Genomic DNA, 27,371 nt, shown 5'->3' on the forward strand with positions numbered 1-27,371 from the left:
ACTGTCAGATGTGTACTAACTTCTTGACCGCTCAATGACACGCTGACGGAGTGTGACGATGAAGCCCCTCCTGGAGGAAGCGGTTAACCAACAGATAAAGAGTTACTGCTGTTTGACGTAACTTTGCAGGATTATCGTTACTTCTGGCTCGTTTGTGTTTCCGCTCAATATTATTTGATGCTGCTTCAAGTCATTTTATTGTCCCTTCCCCTCCTGGGGGAGAAAAACCCCTCTCCTCCTGAAGCTCCATAAAAGCTCCAGTGTCCCACTCGGTTCATAAAAGCAGACTGATGTACGGCTCTCTGCAGCGGCTGGCGTGGCGTCATGCAGGGGATAATACGGTCCATTTGAGACTGTGCAAAATGCTTTTTTATGTCAGGTGATTTGTTCTGGTTTCTATGTAGCTGGCGACACTTTGAAGAGGTCTCAGCGTCAGGCCAAGTGGCTGAGGCGGTTGGTGCGTTTCCACATTTTTAGCATTGACTTCCCGAGCGCTTCCAGGAACAGGAAGTGCTTTCCTCCGGCTGCGATCCGTTTCCTGATCTGGTACATAAAAAGGGATCAGCCACGTTTGTGTGGCCCATCTGTGCGTCATCCTATCAGTACACATGTTTACGCTCCAGACACAGATGTATGGCTGCACAAACACAAACACACACACACACCTCATTCTTCCAGGGTTCATTTGTCAACATGACAGCTGGACTCCTGCTGCGGTGGACTTTGCCAGGCAGAATGCCTCGGTCGGTTCGCCGGAGCCAGAACATCCTGGGGAACATTCTGCAACACAGAGGATGCGGTCCGACCACGTGTGTGTGTGAGTGTGTGTGTCGAGTGTGTCTTTGTTTTGCGAGTGTTCAACTTTTTCAAAACACTCAGCGGCAGCGAGGCGAGGTCCACCCCCCCACCCCACCCCCCACCGCCAACGCTTGGCAGGGTGTAGCCCGTTTTGTCAGGCTTCCAGTCGACTTCAAACCAGCAGATGACTCCGGCCTCCACCTGAACGCTTTTCCTCCGTTGCTTTTCGCACTTGTGTGCAATTTCCTCCAGGATTAATAAAGTGTATTTCTATTTATCGGGTCCTCACGATGCCTCTTTAGGCCGGTGGGAATGAACCGTGATCTTTCCCCTTCCAAACAACCCCAAGGAAGCGTGTGCACTTGGGTTTTTCTGACTACATTAATGTTAAATCCAGATAGACGAGGGGGAGAGAACTCCATCAGGTCCAATCAAACGTGTCCTGACCGTTTAGCTAGTCATCTTGTTTCCTGGTTTTGCTGCAAGAAGGGCTCGTACTCCGTAATTTATCTCCCTCAGTCTCCCGGAGTCTCGAATTACTCAGATTGGGATTTCTGGGGATTAAAGTACCAGGCAGGACAAGGAAGAGATGATTGGGGGGGGGTTGGGTATGGTTGGGTTGGGGTGGTGTTGGGTTGGGTTGGATGGTTGGGGTGGTGTTGGGTTGGGTTGGATGGTTGGGGTGGTGTTGGGTTGGGTTGGATGGTTGGGTTGGTGTTGGGTTGGGTTGGTGTTGGGTTGGTGTTGGGTTGGGTTTGGTTGGATTTGGTTGGTGTTGGGTTGGGTTGGTGTTGGGTTGGATGGTTGGGTTGGATGGTTGGGTTGGATGGTTGGGTTTGGTTGGTGTTGGGTTGGGTTGGGTTTGGTTGGTGTTGGGTTTGGTTGGTGTTGGGTTGGGTTGGTGTTGGGTTGGGTTGGTGTTGGGTTTGGTTGGTGTTGGATTGGGTTTGGTTGGTGTTGGGTGGGTTGGTGTTGGGTTGGATGGTTCGGTTGGGTTTGGTTGGTGTTGGGTTGGGTTGGTGTTGGGTTGGTGTTGGGTTGCATTGGATGGTTGGGTTGGATGGTTGGTTTGGGTTGGGTTGGATGGTTGGGTTGGTGTTGGATGGTTGGGTTGGGTTGGGTTGGGGTCCTTGACACTGTCCTTGTGGGAACCTTGGGGAGTTGGGTTTGGGAAGTCATTCACACTCCCGATTTCACAATTTAATCAGCGCCCTAATGACAGCGGGGGATGGAGACAGGTATCGGTGAGACGCTCGCCTTTATCCCCCCCCCCCCCCCGAGCTGAAGCCAAAGGGGCGCGGCCGCTCTTTGTCTGCCCCTACAATGCCTGCCTAATTTTCATTCTGCCTGCGTGGAAAAGAGGAGAGTTTGGAAGGCGGGCCATCACATTGCCTCCCCCCCCAGAGAGAATCACCTCTAATTTGCCATAAGCCTGAACTATTAAAGACCAGACTCCTTTCAAATTACAATAATGGGGAAAGTCATTCACTGCTTAACTTCCATTACTCCGTGTTATTCTCTCTAAAGAGGAGGAAGTTCTTTTTATAATCTTCCCCCGCTTCACTTCCAGCCGTCATTCAAATGACACAAAATCACCTTTTTTCCTCCACTTGAATTTGCGATGCTCGCATTGAGTTTGATAAATCTAAAAACTATGTCCTTTTTGAAAAATCTAAAAATGGTTTTATGGCGCTGATTCAAACTGAAGTTTGAGCGATGACTGAATTTGTCCTTGTGGTTAATTTAAAATGTCAATTTCCTCTCACCTCTAACATCGCTGTTCAGTTTTAATATCTGTTAAGAGACGATAGATCAAACTTTTTTTTACCTCTGTGTCGTCAGGCTCAATGAAACAGTGATTTGTTTGACTTCATAGAGGTCATAGAAAACAATTCTATATTTTACATACATAATTAAATATAAATTCTACTTATATTGATCTTGTCAGACCAGATAAAGTCATCTGGGATGGGTTCAGGTCTCCTATGACCCGCCAAAGGATATAGGTGGCTGCAGGAAATGAATTAATGAATGAATGAACAAAAATACTCACTGACATAAAAATTTTTGGAATTATGTGGGGGGTTTTGTATTTTTTTGCCAAAGCGATTACAGCAGAAATCACAGCTTAAAGCATTTGACCTTAACACATTTTGCTGTCCTGCTTGTTTGACTGAGGAAATTAGAATCCGGAGTGCAGAAATAAAAAATTGCTGCCAGAAGTGGCGCCCGGAATACTTTGCAGCTGAATATTTTGAGCTTGTAATATTATCGCTTAAATGGAGGATCTGAGAATCATTCCTCGGTATCCACCTCTCACGACACAATCATGCAACCTTGCCAAAAACACTTGATTGATTCTTGCAGCCTTGGACTTCTGGCTATGTTTCAACAAGTTTAGGCCGTCGCTGTTTGACATGCTCTGAGGTGCTTTTACTCGAGAATCAATTACACATCATTAGAGTCTCCTGTCCAACAAAATAACCCACAAAAATACAGGGAATTTTCCCTGGAAGGAGTGCATGACTCCATTTATCACCAATGCGACTCGTTCACATCACAAACAGCCCCGCCGCTGCTGCCTGACTCCCACACACACACTCAGTGTGTTAGCTTTCTGTTAGCCGTTAGCCTGCAGCGTAAACGCCTCAATTTGCAAGCATTGCCCTCTAAAAATTAGTGGCTCAACTTTGTTTTTAACTTTGCGAGGACAGTTGAGCGATGGCACAGCCAAACAGAATTCAATATTCGGTTCCTTCATTTTTAATAAAGATTATTTATCAAAGAAGAAAAATACATTTTCAAAGCTTGTCCTGAATCACAACAGCTCGGGTTATAACTTCCTGGATAAAGCCAACGCAGGCTGTTAGCGGGGGTTTTAGCCATCAACTGTGGTTAGATCAGTTTAGAAATGGAACGCTGCCACCTGCCTCACATTTATGGATCTTTACTATCTTTACTTAGAGTATTTTCCGCACTATAAGGACATTCAGTGAATGGCCTATTTTAAAACCTTTTTCATATATAAGGTGCACTGGATTATAAGGCGCACTGTTGGTTTTTGAGAAAATTAAAGGCTTATAGGTGTGTCTTGTAGTGCGGAAAATACTGTGCATATACAAGAGGGATCAGGACTTTACAGAAGTACGGAGTTTAATAGTTTTGTAGGACATGGTACACTTTTTAGGATAATATATTTCTTTAAGTATGCAGTATTCACATTTGTATGCAGATTGATTCGCTAAAGAGTGTGTGTAATACTATCCAGCAAATGAATACAAGATATTCTGCTGTTTTGTGTTTTATGTTGGAGTGTATTTCTGAGAATTTTAATTTAGAAGAAACTTGAAACTTGTTTGAAGAGTTGCTCTGCGTTCCATCAAAGCTTGAATTTAAAAAAAAACTTTCCACGCCGGCACGTTTTATCTTAATGTGTGCAGCAGAGTGCACCCGGCAGATGTCGTGTATGTGATATACAATTCCACCTTAAACCCTGTCTCTTGTAGATGCTCGTCCTCTTCAGAAGCAGGCGGTCTGTTTGTGGCTTTACCTCTACTTCCTGTTGGCCTCTTTAAGCAGGCTTTACCGTCCTGTTGGAGAAAACGTTTCTCTCTCTTTGCTCCTGTTTGTGTCGGGCGTATCCGTCCCTGTTTGTGGGGCTTTAGGTGTGTGAAAAGGCCTGAATCTCTGCTCTTTAGGGATTTGATGTGACTTTCCTGTCTGCAAAAGGCGGCGTGTGATGTCCCGCCGTTCACTGAACCGGTGTCAGTCTCTGAAACTCCAGTGCACCTAATTGGCTCACTCATGAGAGACCTCTGTTTGTGTGCACTCCTCCGGTTCTTTTTTATGGTTGTCTGTGATTTATGATTGTATTTTTAAGCCAGGTGGTGCAGTTGTGCTGTGGTTTGAACTGTTTTCTCACCGCAAGGTTCTGAGGATGTTTGTTGAAAGGTGTGGATCGCAGTTTGTGGTTGAATCTTCTTCCCTTGTAAGCGAACTTTTTCTGGTCTAGGCTGCAGCTCACAATAGCCCCTTCAAACCTACTGCCATATTTATTTTCTTGTGAAAATTATAAAAGAAATTGTAAAAATTCCCTGTGAATCCAAGGCAGAGTGGAGTACGTATGCAAAAGTACGACTATATCTCTAGGCATCATTTCAGAATGACACATAGTCATGTGAGCCCATCAGCCAATCGCTGTAATCGAAACTTGACGGCTGACATCAGTTGCACAAACGTCCTGCAGCGATTATGTTCTCAAACGTCTCCCCGACATCAACCCCCCCCCACCCTGTCTCCAGGGGTTCTCTGGTCCGGCCTGCTGCTGTAACGCCCGTATGAACGCGTGTCCAATCAATACAACAAACATCTGTGATAATTACCTCTCTATCCTAACTTGCCTTCCCTCTCTCCAGAGACTGCCCCCCCTCCCCAGTCCAGACCCCCCCAGCCACACGCATGCAGTGAAATCAACATTAAGGCGGGGCTCAAGTCCTCAACAAGAGATTTTAATTGTGTTCTGCTCGGAGTCCAAAGCGACTCTTAACTCCTACTTTACTTCTTCTTGTCTCCAAATCAAGTTACAAAATTAAGGTTTAAAACTTGTAATAGATATTTTTGCAATGCTAGATAACCCATTCAAAATAAATAAGATCATTTAATCTGTTCCAGCCTTGAAAAAATCGCCGACCCCCCTAAATTCTGAGAAAAATTTAAAAAATTCTAGTTAACCAATAGACATGCAGACTTTACCTGTGTATATTTAATTATATATAAGTTACGCAAACAATGATAAAGAATGAAAAGAAACGCAAAAATCCTGAGAACACATGAGCTACGTCTTTACTCCACCAACGTGAACGAGATCCGGTCTGTTTGAGTCAATCCACTGGACGTTAAGAAGGTTCTTGAAGACGTTTTGTCTCTCATCCAAGAGATTTCTTCAGTTCCATCCGCTAACATGTGGTTAAGAACGAGATGCGGTCTCACCGATGTCGAATCCATCCGCCAATATGTGGTAAAGAACGAGATGCAGCCTCACTGGTGTCGAATCCATCCGCCAATATGTGGTAAAGAACGAGATGCAGCCTCACTGATGTCGTATCCATCCGCCAATATGTGGTAAAGAACGAGACGCAGCCTCACTGATGTCGAATCCATCCGCCAATATGTGGTAAAGAACGAGATGCAGCCTCACTGATGCCGTATCCATCCCCAATATGTGGTAAAGAACGAGATGTGGTCTCACTGATGTTGTTTCCATCCGCCAACACGCGGTAAAGAACGAGATGCGGTCTCACTGATGTCGTATCCATCCACGTTGGTTTTACTGGATGTGACGACGTTTCTTTGTTTTTTATCAACACATCCATTATTCTGACCACAGTGTGAACGGGACTCCAGTGGAATCGATAGTGTCATCACCACCAATCAGAGACAAACTTCTTAACAAACTTGTGTCTTCAAGGACGTGTTATTTATAATATGTTTGAGGAAAGAAATAAGAGTTTAACCAGTGAACCAGTTTCCCCTATACAAAATGATTAGTGTGTGGATTTGTATAATTTGCACAGTAATGATTTTAATTTCACCCTTAATGCTTCTGTGTGTGTGTGTGTGTGTGTGTGTGTGTGTGTGTATGTACATACCTTTTATATTTATGCTCATAATGTTAATAATTCTGTACCTTCGTCTACTTTTTTATCTCCTTGAATGAGGCGTACTCTATTTCTTTATATACTTAAATAATAAAAGGGAAACTAGTCAAATTTTCCATTGCGTTCATGTGATAATGTGACAATCCAAAGGGACAATGTCTGAAATTCAAAGTAAAACATTAACATTCATCCAAAAACTCTCACTGACACAACTTATAAAAACCATCATTGTGTGGAAATCTAATCTTTATATTTATCACGCAGACGCGTATCGATATTAATCCTGATCACATCACAAACAGAGAATCTCTGAGGTCGAGTGAAGCGACAGACGGACAGTTAACGTCCCATCGCCCACTTTATTCACTCGCTTGATATTTCACAAATAATTTACTCCTCTCATATAAAAATCATGTTTTACAAACACTAGTAAACAGAAATATTGCCTGGATTTTCAATTGCTGAACAATTTAGCAGCAGCGTAACGACAGCGACTGTGTGTTTCACTGGCGTGTTTCCATGCGCTTCATCTCAGGTGAGTGTGTGTGTGTGTGTGTGTGTGTGTGTGTGTGTGTGTGTGTGCTGGATGATTCATGTCATGCCCATCTTTGTTCAGGATAATGTTTTATTGTATGTCACTGCTTTCACCAGCTGGACGAGAGGAACAGTTTTTGTCTTCCTTCTGACAAATAAATAGGAACAAAAAAAAAAAAAAAGAAAGAAAAACCCACCCCCGAGCACACGTGTGTCAAACTCATGGCCCGGGGGCCAAATGTGGCCCACCGCATCATTTTTATGTGGCCTGTTATGTTAGAACAGAGAAATGAACAAACACGTTATTTTCTGTGTAATTTTAATGTTTTTAACTTGAATAAGTAATAAATTCAGTTATTTAACATTAAGGAGTAGTTACATTAGTGTTACATTAAAATGAGTTACATTTAATGACATTTATAAGTCGTACATATCAAATGATATTAGACGGATGCCTCTTAAAACAGTAGTTAACGCACATTTTTAAGTGGGATTTAATTTCCCTGCATCCCAGTCGGTGTGGTGGAATTGGTGCATCTTTGTTCTCCGTCCCCCCCCCACCCCCTCCTCTTTATCTCCATTACTGCGTTCTCCCTGCAGACCCAGTCGTATGATAATTCCTTATTTGATTCGGTTTCGCCTTTGCAGACGGGAGCAAAGCTCCACGATAAGATCTCCTTAAGCGGCAGACGAGTTGTCAGTAATGAAGGGAATCGCTTTGATCCGTCGACAAATAGGTCATTTAGACAGTGTCTGGTTTCTGATGCCGGATGATACAGTTACCCCCCCCCCCCCCCCCCCACAACTCATCTCTCTTTAACCATCCATCAGACCCATTCATCCTGTTTCTCTCCGTTTAGACACGCACGCCCTAAAAAGAAAGAAAAAATAAAACGCAGAAATAAAAGAAACTTAAAATCCTTTATTTATTTATTTATTTATTTATTGGGGGGGGGGTTTAGAGATGACAATCAATGACAATATCAACATTCCGTGATAAAAGGATGACACCCCAGATATGCTAATGCAGCAGTGAGGCGATTCAATTCCTAGACATCCAATCATAAGCATGTATTATACATGAATGGGACCTGCGTCAGCGTATGCACAGCGGTACCTCGACTTACGAAATTAATGGGTTACGGAAGAAATTTCGTAAGTAGAAAATTACGTAAGTAATGCAAATGCTCTAATCCGTTCCAAGCCCCCCAAAATTCAGACAGAAATGTGAAAAAGCAGGAAAATGCAGGACGCTGCATAGACACCTATCTAGCTCCACACAGAGGTCCCTCTTAGCCAATGGGATGCCAGGATGCTAGGTAATAGCCAATGGCAGAGCAGCTGTAAGAATGTTGCGTTCAGGAACCTGTGGGAGCTGCGAGTATCAGCCCAGACTGTATTTTTACTTTTCGTAACTTCAAATTTCTTTCGTCACTAGAGGCACTATTTTCCTGTTGAGGCGTCTCGTCAGTAGAGGTACCACTGTATTATTAATACCTGATGTGGGCAGCAGGGCGGCGCCCATCTGTAGTTATACATCCGTTAATGGGGAGGAGAGCTAATTGGCTGGAATAGCTGAGAAAACGTTTTGCCCCCCCCCCCCCCACACACACACACACCAATGGAGGAGGGAAGTGGGTTGGGGGGCAAAATGGAATTACGGAGAGCTATCACTTCCTAACTGGTCAGGATTTATACGGCACGGCCAACGCCAACAGATTTAAGTAATTTCATTTTTCATGCATGGCTTCCGTCCCCACGGAAACCTGAAGCAAAGGGGGGGGGGGGCGCTTTGGCAGTCAGATGTATAATAATTGCTTGTATTTCCTAATGTGACAGGAGAAGTAAATGGAATCAGCGTGACGCAGTCTCTTTGCTTTGCCTATAGAGGAGGGTAATGGCGCTACATTGAGGGTTAACCCTGCTAGTTGCCAGCTGGATGTTTGCGAGTTTGCTGCTGTTTTTAACGGCGAGAATTTCTTTGAAGTCATAGCAGTCGATGCCTGCAGCTCGTTAATTATCATAGCTGTCAGCGGTAATTCACTAAAATATGTGCAGAGCATTCTGATGTTCTCCTCCTCCTATTCCCCAAAGGAAACACACACACACACACACACACACACACACACACACACGTGTACAAACGGCGTAAAAACTGGAATGTTGTGACAGCTCCTCTGGCGTTTCCGAACGTCGACAACCGATGGCGTTTGTTTTGATCCCGGAGAAACGACACGATGGGAATGTTTAGGATACAGATCCGATGCTGATGCTGATGCTGATGCTGATGCTGATGCTGATGCTGATGCTGATGCTGATGCTGATGCTGATGCTGATGCTGAGGAAGAGGAAGAGGCATCACAGATGACGGGTTATAATTTTCCACCAGCAGGAGGAGTTGGCGCGACACCTGTCTGATTAGCCTCCCCTCCCCCATTTCTCCCACCTTTCCTCGTCCTTGTTAGCTGTTCCAGCCGTTTTTTTTGTTTTGTTTTTGTTTTTTTTTCTCGCAGCGGGGCGAAATTACCAGCGTGTCAAAAGTGCACCTAAATTGGTTCCTCAAGTGGTGAAAGATGAATTTGAATAGTCGTACTCTTCCACTGCACTCCGGCTCCCCCCTGAAATAGTCATTGATTAGAAGAAAAAGGGCGACCATTACGGCGCGTTGTACTCCGTGTTCCCACACAGCGGCGTGAGCGTGATGGGTTGGGATGGATACACGTACGTCGTGCTGCCTAAGTTAATGGTTAGAGATGGAATACTTTGCAGGTGTGGACTCTATTTTGCCACTAAATTGCAAAAAAAAAAAAGATTCCAAATTACAGAGCACTTCATCCAAATCGGAGGCGGAGCTAAATGCACCTATTAGCTGTGGATGTGGCGGGAAAAGCAGAAGCAGAAATACGGAAACTTATTTCTTGAAGAACATCCTGCTCCTCGTCTCAGTTATTAAATAAATTTCTTTTTGTGACTCTTTTTTTTCCCCTCTGGACATTTTTTTTTTTTTTTTTACTCCTCAGAATTTCTTTGTTGTTATGTTGCCTGATGTTGCCCCCCCCCCCCCCCAAAATAATTTTTTTTCCCCCGTTTTTCATATATCATTTCCTCTTTTTTTTAATGTTCAAATTATGTCTGCTTGGGGCTCGGACGAGGCTTTAATGAATCACTACCTGGCTGTCAGAGTTAACAGTGAATATATGTTGATTTCACTTCTCCCTCCACGAAATGAATTAAATTTCTCTTTTTTGATGCTGTCAGTTCCTCCCCCAGCAGAATACATGGGACTTCCTGCAGCAGCTCTAATGAAATTCTTGAATATATGGAAGCTAGAAATGCCAAGCTGTGATACATAATATGAGTGCCAGAGAGCGGAAAAAATGTGTAAATTATGTATCTGAGATTGTGTAAAGTCAAAATTATTAATCTCAGGGGCTTTATATTAAAATCGGATCCTGGAATAATAAACACCCCGAAGCCACAGAATGTGTTTGATTTCAGTTTCAGGAGCAGACACAGAAAACATGGTGTCGCCTGATGAAACACAGCGTGAGGCTTTAATAAACGCTTTGCTGACACGTTTATATCCAGCGCTGCTGTTGTTTTTGTTGGTGTTACAGATCCGTTCCGACCAGGATCAGGACATCTCCATCCGATACAGCATCACCGGCGTCGGGGCGGATCAGCCGCCCAACGAGGTGTTCAACATCGACCCCATGCTGGGAAAGATGTTCGTTACCAAACCTCTGGATCGAGAGCATCGCTCGTCTTATCACGTGAGTTTGTCCCTGACACACACACACACACACACACACACACACACACACACGACCTCAGACGTGACCCGAGAACATTTTTATATAGCCAATTACAGTATTTTCTGCACTATGGCATGCTTTAAAACTTTCTGAAAGTAACGCATGAAATTAACCTTTTCACACTTTAATGTCCAAACCAGTGGTTCTTAACCTTGTTGGAGGTGCCGAACCCTGCCGGTTTCATATGCTCACTCGCCGAACCCTTCTTTAATTTAAAAAAAAATAATGTTTTACTGGTGTATTTAATGAATTGTGCATTAATGTCACCTTTTTCAAAGAACAAAACCAAGACAGTGCATGAACTCACATGAAATGACCTACCTGTAAATCAGGTGTGCTGGTGTGTATGACCGCTGTAACAGCTATTAAATCAGTGATTTATTATGTAATTAATTAGGTGTTAGGACACACTGCAGCTGACGCAGAAAGAGGAGTTTGTGATTGTGATTTCTTGTTTTGACAGTTGTTCCTTTGATTAATTCTAACACTTGGATCCATTGAGATACCAAACTGTAGCTGCGGGCCTCAGCAAATTTATTTACCGAGTTAAATTATTAATTTTCTTCCCATTATGAAAAACACAAGGCGGTCACACCGGATCTGAGTCACGCGTCGCTTTTGTGTTTTTTTTCTTTTTGTTGGACGTAATATTACGTGATGAATGGTGACCTTTGAACTTCTTTGGCCTCAGATTGGTGCCACAGCATGATGTGTCTACTTAAGTGGATGAAAAGTAGATTGTGCTAATTAATCATGAAGCTTTTAGTCGTCGCCCCCCCCCCCCCGAGCTGCGTTATTTTTCTTTTTCATAGCGTGGCACAGCTTGAAAAGTCTCACCGATTAGAGAAGAAATGTCCTGGTAGGGGAAGAAATCCAGAATGATTTTACAAAATGTAGTGTTTGCCTTATATATTGGAGCAAAATGAACATATCAATGTGGTGAATGTTAACACAAACACAGAAACGCTTGATCCGCTTTGATTGATCTCATCTATAATTTACAGGAGCTGATATGTGGAGGTTTTACCAGAGTTGATGGATCTCTCTTCTTCTTCAAAACCCAGTTCATCTTGGCGCGGAGACAAAAAATAAAGAAATAAATCAAATGAATGGAAAGGAAACAAAAATATTTCTGTAATCTTTTACCGGCGTTGATCTTTGAGGTAAAGGTGGTTCAGTCTCCTGCAGCTGGGTTATTCATTTGTGTTGAATCTGTTATTTGAGCGGGAATGTAAGGGTTAATTTGGACCAATGCTGCACTGGTTTAAAACCAAAAACCAACACCTGCCTTGGCGCTAATTCTTTCAAATAAAACTCAACTTATTCCTGCTCTAAGCATAAACAATCATGCGAAGTGTACAGTATTATAAGGTGCAACTAAATGCCTTTCATTTTCTGAAAAACCGACAATGAGCCTTATAATCCTGGTGCGCCTTACACACTTAGTACCTCGGTTTCCGACCACAATTCGTTCCTGAAGGCTGTCCGAAAAGCGATTTGTTGGAATTCCAAATATTTTTCCCATTACAAATAATGTAAATGGTCTTAATCCGTTCCAAGACGCCAGAAAACTACCTTTTTTTTTTTACATAATATGTTATTTTACAATGTCATTTATATATCAAATCTCGCGCTCGGGGGCTCTGGTTTGTTTCGCGTTCGACTTCCAAATTTTGTTCGGAATTTTTTGTCTTAGAATTCCGTGTAAAGCGTTCGAAAAACCAAGGTTTGCTTGTATATGGAGGGGAAAAAAAGCTTTAAAATAGTCCATTCACTGAAGGTGCGCCTTATAGTTCAGTGCGTCTTATAGTGCAAAAAATATTATATTTGGACTGTATGAAAATTGCTATATTAGCAGCTTTAGCTTGTCTATCTGCTGGCTATAAAAAACAGTCCTGAAGCTTTGGTGTCGTGAGCGGCGACTTTGTTTTGCGCTCGTTTCCGTCTCTGGCTTCCTTTTTCCTCCCTACCTGCCGCTCTCCTGGTATTTATGTGCGAATGGAGTCTGACTTATCGTCCGCCGGAGCTGGCAAAGTCCAACGTTTTAGTGGAAGCCGAGCAGATTTATACCCAGGAACAAACTCCAATCAATGAAGTGATTTGTTAAGAAAGCCGGATGCTTGCTCAAGGCTGTGAGAGTTAAACTGTGTTTGTTGTGGAGGATAAAAAAAAAAAAAAGCGTTTGTCGGTGCAGAATACAAAGTGCGGGGAGAGCGCGGCGGAGACAAGGTTAGGATGAACGCGCAAAGCAGATGAAAAAAAAGGTGTTGCAGTTCAATTAAAGGCCTTTCACGCCCAATGCTGTTTGAACAGCAGGAAAGCAATTAAAGTTTATAGCATGAAGCACCAACATCCTCATTCTGAGACAGGCGGAGATGTTATTTAACAAGCGGCATCAGTCTTGAGAAGCAACACACGCAAAACTTTTGAGCGTGACTTTTCCTGATCTTTCTTTTTTGTTTACTTTGTATTTCACGCGAGTACAAAAGCAAAAAGTTATGGTCTGCTTCATTATATTTCAAAAACGAATTTGCCGTCTGTGAAATTCAGAGAGCAGCCATGCAACGAGATGCATTCTTATGAGGGAGAAACCTTGGAGCCTCGTGGTCGACTGTTATCTCTGCCCAGCGCTGAACGCTGCCCAGTACGCTCTGCTTTCCCCTCCTGGCTCTCCAGATAATAACTTTAATGTGGACCCAGAATTACATTTTGCTTTCTTTAAACACGGAGATAATCTCCATCACTGTCTGCTATTGAATTAGGGTGTGGATGACTGTGGGATGAGGGTGGGTGGAGATAAGGGACCTGGCTCCTGGTTACAGCGCACAGAGATGTGATTTGTGATTGCAGCACACACGCACACATATATACTGTGTGTGTGTGTATATATATATATATATTGGGTGCAGGACAGATCAGACAATGCAGTGGGAAAGAAAAGTCAAATTAACCTCAGGGACACCTGGATGGAGGTGTGGAGGAGAGGAACTTTCGCTTCTCCGAGGAGGAAACGCTGATGGAAAAAGCGACTTTTTCTATTTTCTAAGTCTGGAGGCTTATTTCACTTATCTGGCTCTTGTGCTCTTGGCTCTTTTTTTTTTTTTTTCCCATCTGCCATGCTAAAATCGGAAGATCGCCATCAACTCGCCATTCTCCTTACATCTCTTTTTTTCATATTTTACCCCGATTTTGCCGTTAAACAGCCACAAAGAGTGGAAAGTCCTTCACCCGGGATTGATTCTTGACTTTTGAACTGGATAATTACCAGACTGTGTATTTTTAGGAGCAGCAGGTCGATAACATCTGAGATTCTGCTTCTTTATAATATAAACTAAACATCCCTGGTGTTTCCGTCTGACAGGAATATCACTGAATAAGTCATGTGTAGGGATATAAACATTCCCAGGTAAAGCGATGTGAATCTAAACAGCTTTAGAAGCAACAGATATATTCATTTTCAAATGGAGCTCGCGTTTGTTCGTTCGTTTGTTTGTTTGACCTTCGCGTTTGAATTGGGACACAAAAGAAAAACACAAAAATTTATTTGAAAGGCAACATTTCCATTATGCAGTATTTTCCGCACTATAAGGCAACTGGACTATAAGGCTCACCTCCAATTAATGGTCTATTTTAAAACTTTGTCCTATATAAGGCGCACTGGATTATAAAGCGCACTGGATTATAAAGTGTACTTTCTGTTTTTGAGAAAATTAAAGGCTTTTAGGTGCGCCTTATAGTGCGGAAAATACTGTAATTGTTTCTGTTTTTTTCATTCATTCATTCAGACACACTTCTTGAGACAAAAAGCAGTCAGGAGGTATTTTGCGGAACGCGTTTGCGAGGAATCCTCGCCGGTGATTCCACTGATCTAAATGGCAGCTGAGATGAATCTTGAGATGGGCTGATGCTGTTTTCCGTTTTGGAAGAGGGAAGTGAGGAGATTTCAGGTCTCGCTTTCCAACAAAACCAGACAGAATGTTGGACTGAGATCAGAGGGATCCCGAAATAGATGCCGCACCTTTTACAACACCGCCAATGAAATAAGACATCTCTTGTTTTTGGTTTCTGCTGAGATGAAAAAAAAAAAAAAAGAAAAAGAAATGATAAAGGTTTGTGGACTAAGAATGAGAAAGATAAGAAGTGCAGAGAAAATATATAATCGCACAGGCAATTGCTCTTTGAAAGAAATACCCAGAGATCCACTTGTGGGCCTATTTAATATTGTCATGTAGGTGTAGGGAATCTTTTTTGAAACTTCTATACAGTATAATTCAACACTGATTTTATCTATGTTTGTGCAGGAGCCGGGTAGAATGGTAGATTCAGTGCAGAGGTGTTTTTCTTGCGAGGCTTTAGAAATGCTGTGGAAGTAGTCACCTTGAAGGGTATTAAAAACCTTGCTTTCAGTTTGTTGATGTTTTATTTATGTTATTTCTTACTTTCTTTTGTCCTTTTCCTTAACACAGAGTTTGGAGTGCAGATGTACACCAGGTGTTATAGAAATAATAACAAATAAAAAAGAAGCTCATTCAAACGAAAAGAGAATTGCAATATTTGAAATTTTAAAAAAATTGAAGAAGGGCAGGGGCGTTTGTGAATTTTTTAACAGCTATTTTAATGCGACATAACGAAAATGATCGTGTCATTCATTCTACCAAAAGAGCAGGAAAAATAAATATTTGTAATTTTATTTTCACAACACATGAGGGCATTTTTTTTAAATATATTTATTGATTTTTATTTGATAATCAATAAATTAAGTAAGAGTCCAATGAGATACCAGATTATTTCTTCTTCTGCGCAAATAAATCATAAAGAAAAGTGTAAAGACACAAACTTCAAATCTGAGATTTCAAATAAAAACAGGATGCAAACAATAATAAAGAAAGCTCACCCAAAATTAAAAGTAAGTTTTCATCAGGCCAACTTCGGTCCAAAAATATGATACTGAACAACTCAGACGAGCCGTAAAAATGAAGGATTTTCTTTAATGAATTATAAGTACTCATCCTAGACACCATTAACGATGGAAGCTCACTCTGTGTTTTCTGTCTCGTAGCTGCGAGCCCACGCCGTGGACATGAACGGGAACCAGGTGGAGAACCCCATCGACTTGTACATCTTCGTCATTGACATGAACGACAACCGACCCGAGTTCAAAAACCAGGTGTACAACGGGTCGGTGGACGAAGGCTCCAAACCAGGTAGAGAAACGATTTCCAGAAGATGCGTGGAGGTGTTGGGAAACGGAGAAGACTTCTGGCTTTTTTTTTTTTCTGAAGCGTGACCGCGCTTGTAACTCAGAATTTTCATTCTCCCACCCCCCTTGATTCGGAGGACAGACCGATTATCTGCCGCCTGCTGAGGCTTTTCATTTCGTCATCGGCAGCAGAGGACATGGACCAAAAAGAGAGGTTTAAATATTCCACACCGGGTCATTTTACGCCTCACCCCGGAGATGAGCTCTCCTTGATCGCGCGTGTGCGAGCGCGATGAGTCGCACTTTATTGCACCAGAGGTGATCCAAAGAGGCGTCCAGGTGCTCGTTTTCTTCCCCTTCCCACCTCTCTTCCCCCTGTTTCTCGTCTTTCTCCCCCCGCCTCGCCCCACACAGCAGACGGTCCTCAGCGGCGTGCGTGACATTCAACTCCACAATAATCATTAAAAAAAAAAAAAGAGTGTTTTAGAATTTAGAGCTCCAGTGGTTTCAGTGTAAGGCCAATTACAGACTTGAATTACTTTGCAAATTAAAGAGTCATTATGGGGACCTAATCCTGTCAGGCACAGCTTAGGACGGCCGTACAAAGGGTCCACATTAAACCCCCTAAGAGTGCGGCTTAATGAAATTACCGCTGTGATGTGTGACACGTGGCGATTCTTCATCTCCATCTCCGTATCCCTTCATCTCTTGGAATAAAAAAAGGGACACCATTTGGAATCAAACCAAATATGGCTAATCTGTCCTCTGCCCCCCCACCCCACTCCCTCGGCTGCTGCCAGCCTCCCTCCTCGTCTCGCTGAGAGGCCTTTAGAGTGCTCCCTCTGGCCGAGTCATTGACAAATGTTGCTTTGAAATGTAATGAACTTTGAAATGGGAGCTGCGGTTACAATTATCCTCGGACGGGGGCTGTCAGTGGCGTGATATCACTATCTGGTGTAATTAGAATGGGCTGCGAGGGGGAGAGGGACGGGGGAGATCGGGTGATAGGCAGCGGTCCCACAGAGCAACACGAGTCTGCGGAGCCGTCATGGATGGGGGGGGGGGGTGCTCTGTGTGCAGATACTGTTTGTCTGCAGATTGTCCTGCAGATCTGGTTTACTGCAATATTCAGCAAATCTATAGCCAAAGTGTAGGTTCTAAAATCAAATGCACATTATGTGTCCAAACTATTTTATTCCTCCATTTAATACAGAATTTGAGTTATTATTGTAATCAAACTAGTTACAGGTACATGTCTACATGATATTTATCTGATATCTATAGTCTTTATCTGCAGCGATCGGTGTTAATGTTACGTCACTGGAACACCCGGTGGTGTATTTACCATGTTTACATACACATGGACCGGAATCTGGTGAGATGATAAACATCACAGGACAGGAAGTCCTCAACCTACCAACACAACTGTTTCTGAGAGGTTGTTCATAAGTTGAGTTGTTTGTAAGTCGTTATTTATTACATCTCAATCTATAATCTCCATTTGAAGTCATTTGAATGTCATTACTATAAATACTAAAGTAATGTCATTACTACTATAAATACTAAAGTAATGTCATTACTACTATAAATACTAAAGTAATGTCATTACTACTATAAATACTAAAGTAATGTCATTACTACTATAAATACTAAAGTAATGTCATTACTACTCTAATACTAAAGTAATGTGATTACTACTCAAATACTATATTATTCACTGTACTGTCATTAAATGAGGTCATCTAAATGACAGTACAGTAATCCCTCGTTCTTCACGGTTAACGCGTTCCAGAAACCACCCACAAAAAAGAAATGCCGCGATAGAGCGACAAACGATTTATTTTATTATTTACAGTAATTTAAACGTTTATGACCCCTCCCCATACTGATATTAAACCACCTTCTATCTGTATTACCTTTTCCTACACTCTGATAGACTGTTTAAAACACTTTTGTGTCTCATGGAAGTCCAAGACTTACGGAACACAACACACTTCCTGATGCTGTCAGCCAATAGAATGCGTGTACGGTATCACATGACTACCTACTAAAAATCCGCGATGAGGTGAAGTCACCGGTTTTGATGCGGGAATGCGTGAGGGATTACCGTCCAGTAGTAGGATGCGGCGCCGTGCGGTTGTTCGTATCTACGAATGTTCGTAAGTCGTGGCCGCAGCCGTTAAAACATGTTTATAGGACGGCCGTTTATGATGAGTACACATTGTGTAGAAAGAACTATATAAAACTTCACTATGTGGGGAAAAAAAGACAAAATAGGTCCCAATAATGAAAGTTGCAATTTGTATGATTTATTTTGGGAAAGCAATTTTTATAATCAATACACTTCTGCAGTAATTTCTTGAAATCAACTGCTGACAAGCATTTCGCCTGTAGTATCCCAACCCAAAGTACTGTTGTTCAGTTGACTTTTCTATACATTTAAGTAGATAATAGAATGACTTTTTGTTTCCTAACAAATATTTTTTCCCTCGTCAGGAACTTACGTGATGCACCTTTCGGCGTTCGATGCCGACGACAACACCACCGCCAACGGAATGGTACGCTACCGGATCCTGTCCCAGACGCCCCACAGCCCCATCCCCAACATGTTCACCATCAACAGCGAGACTGGAGACATCGTGACCGTCGCCCCCGGCCTGGACAGAGAGGTTGGTCTCCTCTAACAGCCACAAAATCATACAACCGAAATAATCCACTGGAATTAGGATTAGGATTACAGCATTGTCCACAACAGCTAAATGATGAAGGTGTTGTTTCATCCGGAGATGTGTCTTCCTAACTCTTCCTATACATTTGTCACCACACTCAAACTCATCTTCGCTTTTTTTTTAACTGTAAATTGCCTTCCGCCGCAGTCACCTTGTTTATGAAGCCATAAAAGTTGAGACAAGATCAAAATGTGTTTATTCTCTGGCGTGGACGTGCCACTGACAACTCTGCAAAGAAAATCCCTGAGACAGACCGTCCTCCCGAACTGTCAGCGGTGACAGACCTATTAACAACACATCACGCCGCAGTGGGCTGTGTGTGAGCGTGCGTCTGCATCCGTGTGCATGTTTCTATGTTTATCTGGGACTGTGTGCATGTGCGGTGAAGAAAGGGTGGAAATACCCGAGATGGAATGCCCTTGACACCTGTCAGACAAAAACGAAAGCCCACATAATCACATCTACACTCGATAAAATACAGGCAATTTAAGGGGGGGAGGGGAGGAAAACAGAAGGGCGCGAGAGAACAAACACTGAGCTGAGGCAGAAGGGGTATTACGACGAGTTGGGTGGAATCGAGGGTAAATTTGGCAATGAAGACACGGCGACAGAAAAGCAGGACGAGACGTGACGGTGCCAGAGGAAGAGAGATGGGCGAGACATGGAGGAAAAACGTCTTAGCCGCTCTGCTGTTGCTTATTTTTATTCTTTTTCTGCTGTATTCAATCCAATCAGCCTCAACATGTGATTTCACCCCACACTATACACACTCACAGCAACTTTTTTCATGGGTTTTCCCCGAGCCCCAACCTTTATTTTGCACATTTTAATACACATTCGGGAGTCTAAGAAGCTTAGAAGCTCTATTAGTGCAGAGGTGGGTCCATGAGGCCTTGCTCAAAGGCACTTCAATGGGAGTAATAGACCCCATTTATATGTAGCATTAATATGCAATTAAGATTTAAAAATTCTGAAAAAGTAGAAATGCATTTTAACGCAAATAATTTTCAAGCCATTAGCCTAGAAAATGATTTATTAATTATTAATGGCACTTACGAGATGGATATTTCTCCCGGGAGTCGGTGGAGCCCAAAACCAGAGCTGAAAGAGTGAATATTGGATTCACATTTGCCAGATGGCCACTAACATAACTTCAAATTAAAAATGTTTTGCCGAATGTGTAAATTAGCAAATGTTTAATAAAAAAATTCATCATATCAATGAAGAGTTCTCCTGGGGAGCTTTTGACCTTTAGTTGCGCCTCAGAGATGTTTTAAGAAGTGGATGTACTCGTCAACGGGCGATGTGACGCACATTTCTGCTAATGGTTTCACACTGTTCTACTGATGAACAGGGCTACTTCCTGCCAAGACGTGTTGCCACGCTCCAACAATGGCTGGAGAGAGGGAAGATTGCGAGCAACTTGGATCAAAACAACGCTGAATTGAAAATACTTTTTTAAAATGTCACCCTCTCCCTGTCTAGCTCTAATCCATCATGTCCAATACGACTAAAAATCTCCCAAAATATCTGAAATGATGTATTAGATGTGTCAACAGTGAAGTCATTGTGAGCTTCTGCAGCCGTGATGCTGTCTAAAAGGAGCTCAGACGACATCGGATGGATTAGTTGATGCGTTACGATCGTATGTTAAGTGTAAAAGCAATCTGTGGAACTTGGCTCCATTTTTAGGTGCCGTGTTTGTTAAGTCACTCAGCGTCTGCCTGCCAGAGCAACAGCGAGTGATGAGGAGGTGAAGAAACGTATCCAAACAGGCTGGAACGGGTGGAGGAAAGAGTCAGAGGAGTCTGCTAGAACGAAGAGCAAGGTCTATAAGACGTTGGTGAGGACAGCCATGATGGACGGATTAGAGACAGTGTTGCTGAACAGAAGACAGGAAGTGGAGCAGGAGGTGGAGGAAATGAAGATGTTGAGGTTTTCTAGGAGTGACCAGGTTGGATTCATCAGAGGAACAGCCATGGGGAGATGTTCTGGAGACAAAGTTAGAGAGAGTCAGACTCTGATGGTTTGGACACGTCCAGAGGAGAGATGGTGAGGATGTTGGTGAAAGGCTGATGAGGATGGAGCAACCAGGAAAGAGGGCAAGAGGAAGACCAAAGAGAAGGTGGATGGATGTAGTGAGGAAGACATGAGGACAGTAGGTGTTAGCGAGGAGGACGAAGAAGATAGACTGAAATGGAGAAGGACGACACTCTGTGGAGACGCCTAACAGGACAGAACCAAAGGAAGAGAATATAAAGATCAAGATGTAAAGGTGGGGGGGTCCACGGACACAGAGAGAGATCCTTAGTTACAATTATATGCCGACTCGTTTCACCCTAAATATAATTCTAAGACACTCAAGAACACAAACATATGTGTGCAGTAGAGGTAAAAACAAGTATATATATATTTATTTCTTTGCATTTTGTACAGTCCTTTAGAGGAAACTGGATGTTATTTGTATTTTTTCACCATTGTGCTTCTATATGTTCTATAAATAAGCCAATGCTCATGTGCTTACATTCTATTTCTGTACCTTCTGCATTGTGGAAGCGATACACAGAAATCTACAAAAACCGGGCATCAGATTCTGATAGTGCTCCTCGCTTACATCTCCACCCGATCACCTCCCGCCTCTTATCCTCCCCTCTTGTCTTAACTTCTGAAATATTTTCTTCTGAAACTTTTCAAACCCCTGCAATGATTCTACTCCAGTTCTGGTTCACGGTGGACTTTAAAAGAACTTGTTGACAGTAACACAACTCAATCCTTTAGAGGAAAGTCGGCGCGCTGCGGTGTTGTTACGACACTGAGAGGTTCTGTGGAGCTCTACATAATTACTCCCTTGTCTAATTAGCGAGAGTGTTGTGTACACGGTGTACTGATGGGACAGTCGGGCAAGCGCTGCCTTTAAACAAGCTATAGAGAAACAGAGGTGAGTGTGTGTGTGTGTGTGTGTGTGTGTCCATATGGGTGTTAATGAGAGTGTGTGTACGAGGTTGGAGTTCAGCGTCTTGTCTAGCATTACGATGAGGGGAGCTGTCTAATCCTCCTGATGTGGCGTCCTGCCCTAATTGGGATATTTATTCGGTAATTAGCAGGTGAGAGAGAGACCGGGAATGTAATTGGGAATCTCAGTGACGAGACACATTATACAGACAGTCGACTCACGGGCTCCATTCCTCCTGCAGCCCATTAACGGCACCCTGGGACTGAGCTGGAGACAGTTGATGCAGGCGAGGAAAGGAAAGAGACCGGAATGGGTTTAGAGACGTCTGGATAAAAATGCACAGATTTGCTCAAGCACTTAAATAACAATAGGGAGGCTACAATTGTGCTTTTAAGTTTAAATACCATGGCGGAATTTGTCAAATGTGAACCAATCGCACAAGAGAACATGAGTTATCAGGAAAAACACAATTAATTTGTTTTAAATGGGTTTCGAATTAAAGTACCATAGAACACTGAGATACAAGATTGAGATATTTGAGATACGAGTAAAATCTGAGATATAAGCCGTGCTTCCCACATGTTGGAGGGTGGATACAACATCAGTGAGACCGGATCTCATTCTTTACCATGTGTTGGAGGGTGGATACAACATCAGTGAGACTACATCTCGTTCTTTACCACGTGTTGGAGTGTGGATATAACATCAGTGAGACTACATCTCGTTCTTTCCCACATTGGCAGGTGGATACAACATCAGTGAGACCGGATCTTGTTCTTTACCACGTTTTGAAGGGTGGATACAACATCAGTGAGACCGGATCTCGTTCTTTCCCACATGTTGGGGGATGGCTACAACATCAATGAGACAGGATCTCGTTCTTTCCCATGTTGGCGGGTGGATTCAACATCTGGGAGACCGGATCTTGTTCTTTACCACGTGTCGGTGGATGGATACATCAGTGAGACCGAATCTTGTTCTTTACCACGTTTTAGTGGATGGATACAGCAATAACTGAGACCGGATCCCAATCTTTACCGCATGTCGGTGGATGGATACATCAGTGAGACCGAATCTCGTTCTTTACCACATGTTGATGGATGGATACGACATCAGTGGGACCAGATTTTGTCCTCGTTGGTGGAGTAAAGATGTTATTTTAAGGAGAGAAAATGTTGTTTCCCTTGTGAATTCAGTCAAAGAACGTATTCAACTTGTATCTCGAGGTTCTACTGTATCAAGCATAGCAAAATAATCAAACCCTTTAAAACAGTCATTGATGGGTCAACTTGGCCTCCTGCTACCTGTATGATAATTTAGGTGCTTCCTATTTTTGATCCGATTGTCCTCCGGTGTTTCCCAGTAACATTGTTATTTGTGTTTCATTTTTCTGGTGTTTCCTCCTGAAATTGTAACCGTGTTTTGGTATCAACAGATCCCCTAATTTTCCACAACTTGATTAGAGTTTGTTTTCGGATGTGTCCAAAATGCCCAATATTTCACTAATTCGGTGAGGGTATGTAATCATATGGATGGAACTGTATATCTAGCTACTAGTGAAGTAATACTGCGTGATTTCAGAAGATGAAATGGCATTTATCATTCTCTCATGTTATTACTCAGTAGTCTATTAAACTCTGTCAGCCGGATCGTCGTCTGACTGTCGGTGGTGCTGAATGAAGGCTTTGAAGGCGTCTCCGGGGGGAGGCTTCGTGCTGCCGCTCTTAGATGGTGTGAAGTCTGGATCTGTTCTGCAGGGGAGGTTTCAATTATTCTGAATAAAAGACCTCACCCCCTGTGTTTCAAAAAAGACCACGGACAACTAGTATGGAACGCTTCTTTGTTCCCCTGGGGAGTCACAGTCTGTAACTGTTGGTGTAGACTCAAGTAATAGAAGCTCTCTGCAGCGTGTTGACGGTGTTTTACTGTTTCTGCCTTTGACAGAAAGTGTCCCAGTACACCATCATCGTTCAGGCCACAGACATGGAGGGCAACTTGAACTTCGGCCTCTCCAACACGGCCACCGCCATCATCACTGTGACGGACATCAACGACAACCCCCCCATGCTGACCTCCAGGACGGTGAGTCGCTGCCCGTGATTAGAGATCACAACTATTTGGTGGTCCGGGTGTTGGAGAAAAGGGTGAGAATGATGAATGAACATCAGAAAAGTTTGTGAAAGAAGCACCGAAGAACAGTCAACGACGTGATAAAGTTGCCCCTTTTTTGAAATGTAATAAGCCAATAAAGTAATAGCTGACCAATTATGTAATAATATTCCTGAACCAATAACAAAATAACTTTTAGATTATATTGTAATAATTAGCGTCAGAGTTAGGATTAGTGCTAGGTTTAGCAATAAAGTATTATATTATAAGCCAAAAATTATTACATTGTTAGTTCAGGACTTCATTACATTATTGGTATATTATTATGTTATTGGCCTATTACATTTCAAAAATGGGGAAATTTATGTTGTTGGCTTCAACAAGAACAAAGGAAGAAGCAGGCAAAGGAAGAATGACCACAAGAGTAATAACGGAGGAAGTGTATTTACTCATTACCTTAAAGCGAATGCAGAGAGAGAGAGAGAACATAACAAATCCATATCATTGACTTTCATCAGTAAGAACACTCGAGCCAGCAAATTGCTAATGATTGTTGTCATGATACTGATATTTAGAATGATGATTACATTACAGGAAGCCATTATTGTGAACGAGGTAAGAATTAAAAGTCCAAGGTAATCTGCTGTATGTAGTGTATCAGCGTGTTGCATTACAGCAGTATTAAATGAGGTAGTGAAGATTTAGTGCTGAAAAAGTTTGCCCTGTTTATTTTTTTTAAGTACCACAAAACTTCAAGATATGAGTTTAATGACTGAGCTGGAAAGACAAACGACATTTAACTAAAATCATTCCAGTCCATTCCAGCCTTGGAAAAAATGCCCCAAATTAATGAAATTATGAGGAAAAAAAATTATTTTTATCAACATATAGACTTTACGTGTGTATAATTAATTATATATTAAGTTTCGTAAACAATGATAAAGAATGAAAACAAACGCAAAAGTAACAAGAACACCCAAGCTACATCTTTACTCCAACGAGAACAAGATACGGTCTCGCTGATGTTGTATCCATCCGCCAACACGTGGTAAAGAACAAGATCCGGTCTCATATGATGTTGTATCCATCCGCCAACACATGGTAAAGAACAAGATCCGGTCTCATATGATGTTGTATCCATCCGCTAACACGTGCTAAAGAATGAGATGTGGTCTCAACTGATGTTGTATACATCCGCCAACACGTGGTAAAGAACAAGATCCGGTCTCATATGATGTTGTATCCATCCGCTAACACGTGCTTAAGAATGAGATGTGGTCTCAACTGATGTTGTATACATCCGCCAACACGTGGTAAAGAACGAGATGCGGTCTCACTGATGTATTCATCCACCAATATGTGGTGGCGTCCTGAAGGACGGCTCGTATCTCTAATTTTATGTTGAACATGTTGAATCTTTGCAGAGCGATGGCTCTTATCTCAAAGTACGACTACAGTACATCTGGACTTCATACCGGTAGTGAAATGTCTCAACGGAACAAAAAATGTAGTTATGAGACTTATAGCTTTTAATTAAGTTCTCTTGGTAATTTGTTTTTCTATTTGGTTGAGATACTTATTTTTTAAAGATGTAAATATAGTAAATATGGTCAGAAAGTCAAGACTATTTCATGTCGTGATAAAAAAGAAAAAGCTCTCTTGGTGTCCGTATGGCTTCAGGTGTCCAGATTATTCAGCTTGTCTGCTTTCCTGTCGGTGGTGATGAAAGCAGAGGCCTGTTGGGTAGATAAGGTGCTGAGCTCCACAACTGTCGGCGCTATCAGCGACGCAGTTGGCTCGGATTTTTTTTTGAGGCGGCGGCGGAGGAGCTAGCATTAGCATTTGCCCTAGGGGCTATTAAGACCCTATGATGATGAGTTAGCGCTGGCGGTAAGCATGTGTCAGCCATAGAACTCATCAGAGAGCTGCAGGATTGTACACAGCAGGAAATATCCAAAGAGGAGGCAGATGAAGAAAGGAGAAACACTCAAAGGAGACGGAGAGAACAAAAAGGACGGAGTGTTAATGAGCGGACCCGACCACGTAGACTCCGAAATGAAAAATGATGAGAGGAGAAAGTGATGAGAGGGGAAAGAATGAAGGATTGTTTGGTCACAGGAGATTTTTCCCACAGCAGCGGTGATAAAGCATAGACATGCCCCGTAGTAAATCAGGGGCCTTCCCTGACTCGGCATCTCCCTTTGATTTAAGATTCTCTGCTGATGGCTGCATATTGATGATAGTGGCCGGTAATGCATCCGTAGCCTGACTGTATTCCACCATGTTTAAGTGCATCTCCATCATGCGATCAGAGGGTTAATACTATCACAGATATTGATGAACTTCCTTGGAGGTTTTGGAGCTGTGATGAGTGGGAGACTTTTACCCCCTCCCTTCATAAATCACCCATTTTAGTGGAGAGATTACATAAAAGCCGTTTATTGAGAATGCAGGTCATTATGCAAATATTTACGGTTTGCAATAAACCCCATAGATCTTTCAGCATGTCCCAGAAATATAAAGTTTGGGGAATTTGTCTTTAATGTTGATGATTAATATTTCATCACGTCTATCAGAGGCTGCCCTACTTTTCAAGGCGGCGACTGGTGGGTTTATGTGTACCAATATGAAAGCTCAGGGCGTTTATGCAGGGCTGCATTATCCCTGCAATGCATAAGGTGAGTCAAAATTATAAAAAAAAATTTTAAAAAAGAGCTTGTATTTTGCTTATTTATGCATGCAGTGCCAGAGCCAGTCTCTCGCATGGTGTTGGATTATTTGTCATTATGTGAAGAGAGACCTTAAAGTCTTGCAGTCATAGTTATAACGCTTCCTTTGGTTAATTTCTTTACTATCCTCATAAAGTTCTGGTGCGGAAGTGAAATGTCACTTCTCCTACCCTGTGTTTTCTCTCCTTAAGTATTTCCCTGTTGCCAAAATAGTGACAGAAGTTTGAAGGTGCTGTTTTGTCAAGTGCTGTGAGAAAGCCAACTACAACCACACTGCCAATCGTAAAATCACAATATAGGAGCTCAACACCTCCTTCCCTTTTTGTCTACATGTAGAGGACAAGCCATTGGAAAAATGGCACAGACGTACATGACATCAACCCTGGACCCCTGGATGACAATTACAGTAATATCTTTATCTGTTATGGTCACATCTACCATTGTTATCGCTAGGGATACGTAACTGTTCCTCACGCTGGTTGAGATCAGGAACCTTTATTTCTGCTGAACAGATTGAATTGTCATTACAAAGTTAGTGGTAAAGAACGAGATCCGGTATCAGCTGAAGTTGTATCCATCCGCCAATACGTGGTAAAGAACGAGATCCGGTCTCACCGATGTTGTATCCATCTTCCAACACGTGGTAAAGAACGAGATCCGGTCTCAGTTGATGTTGTATCCATCCACCAACTAGTAGTGGGTGGATGTGGCTAGTATCTCGGATTTTCACTCGTATGTTTAACAAAAATATGGGCAGAATGATGGCTTGTATCTCAAACAACTTGTATGTTGAGCATCACGTATCCCAAGGTACAGCTCTACTTGTTTGAGCAATTACAAGCGATGA

The 27,371-nt window shown here is 42.5% G+C and overlaps 1 protein-coding gene across 1 annotated transcript in view; it reads left to right on the forward strand.

The window, feature by feature from the left end:
• Nucleotides 1-27,371, forward strand: part of LOC137608071 (cadherin-4-like) — a 235,100-nt gene that overhangs the window by 181,273 nt on the left and 26,456 nt on the right. The window contains exons 6-9 of the mRNA XM_068334093.1: nucleotides 10,607-10,762; nucleotides 15,864-16,008; nucleotides 18,501-18,673; nucleotides 23,631-23,768. Of these exons, the coding sequence (XP_068190194.1) occupies nucleotides 10,607-10,762; nucleotides 15,864-16,008; nucleotides 18,501-18,673; nucleotides 23,631-23,768 (612 nt within the window). The remainder of the gene's footprint in view (nucleotides 1-10,606; nucleotides 10,763-15,863; nucleotides 16,009-18,500; nucleotides 18,674-23,630; nucleotides 23,769-27,371) is intronic.

The sequence above is a fragment of the Antennarius striatus genome, chromosome 2 (assembly GCF_040054535.1).
Source record: "Antennarius striatus isolate MH-2024 chromosome 2, ASM4005453v1, whole genome shotgun sequence".
In the NCBI taxonomy this organism is placed as follows: domain Eukaryota; kingdom Metazoa; phylum Chordata; class Actinopteri; order Lophiiformes; family Antennariidae; genus Antennarius; species Antennarius striatus.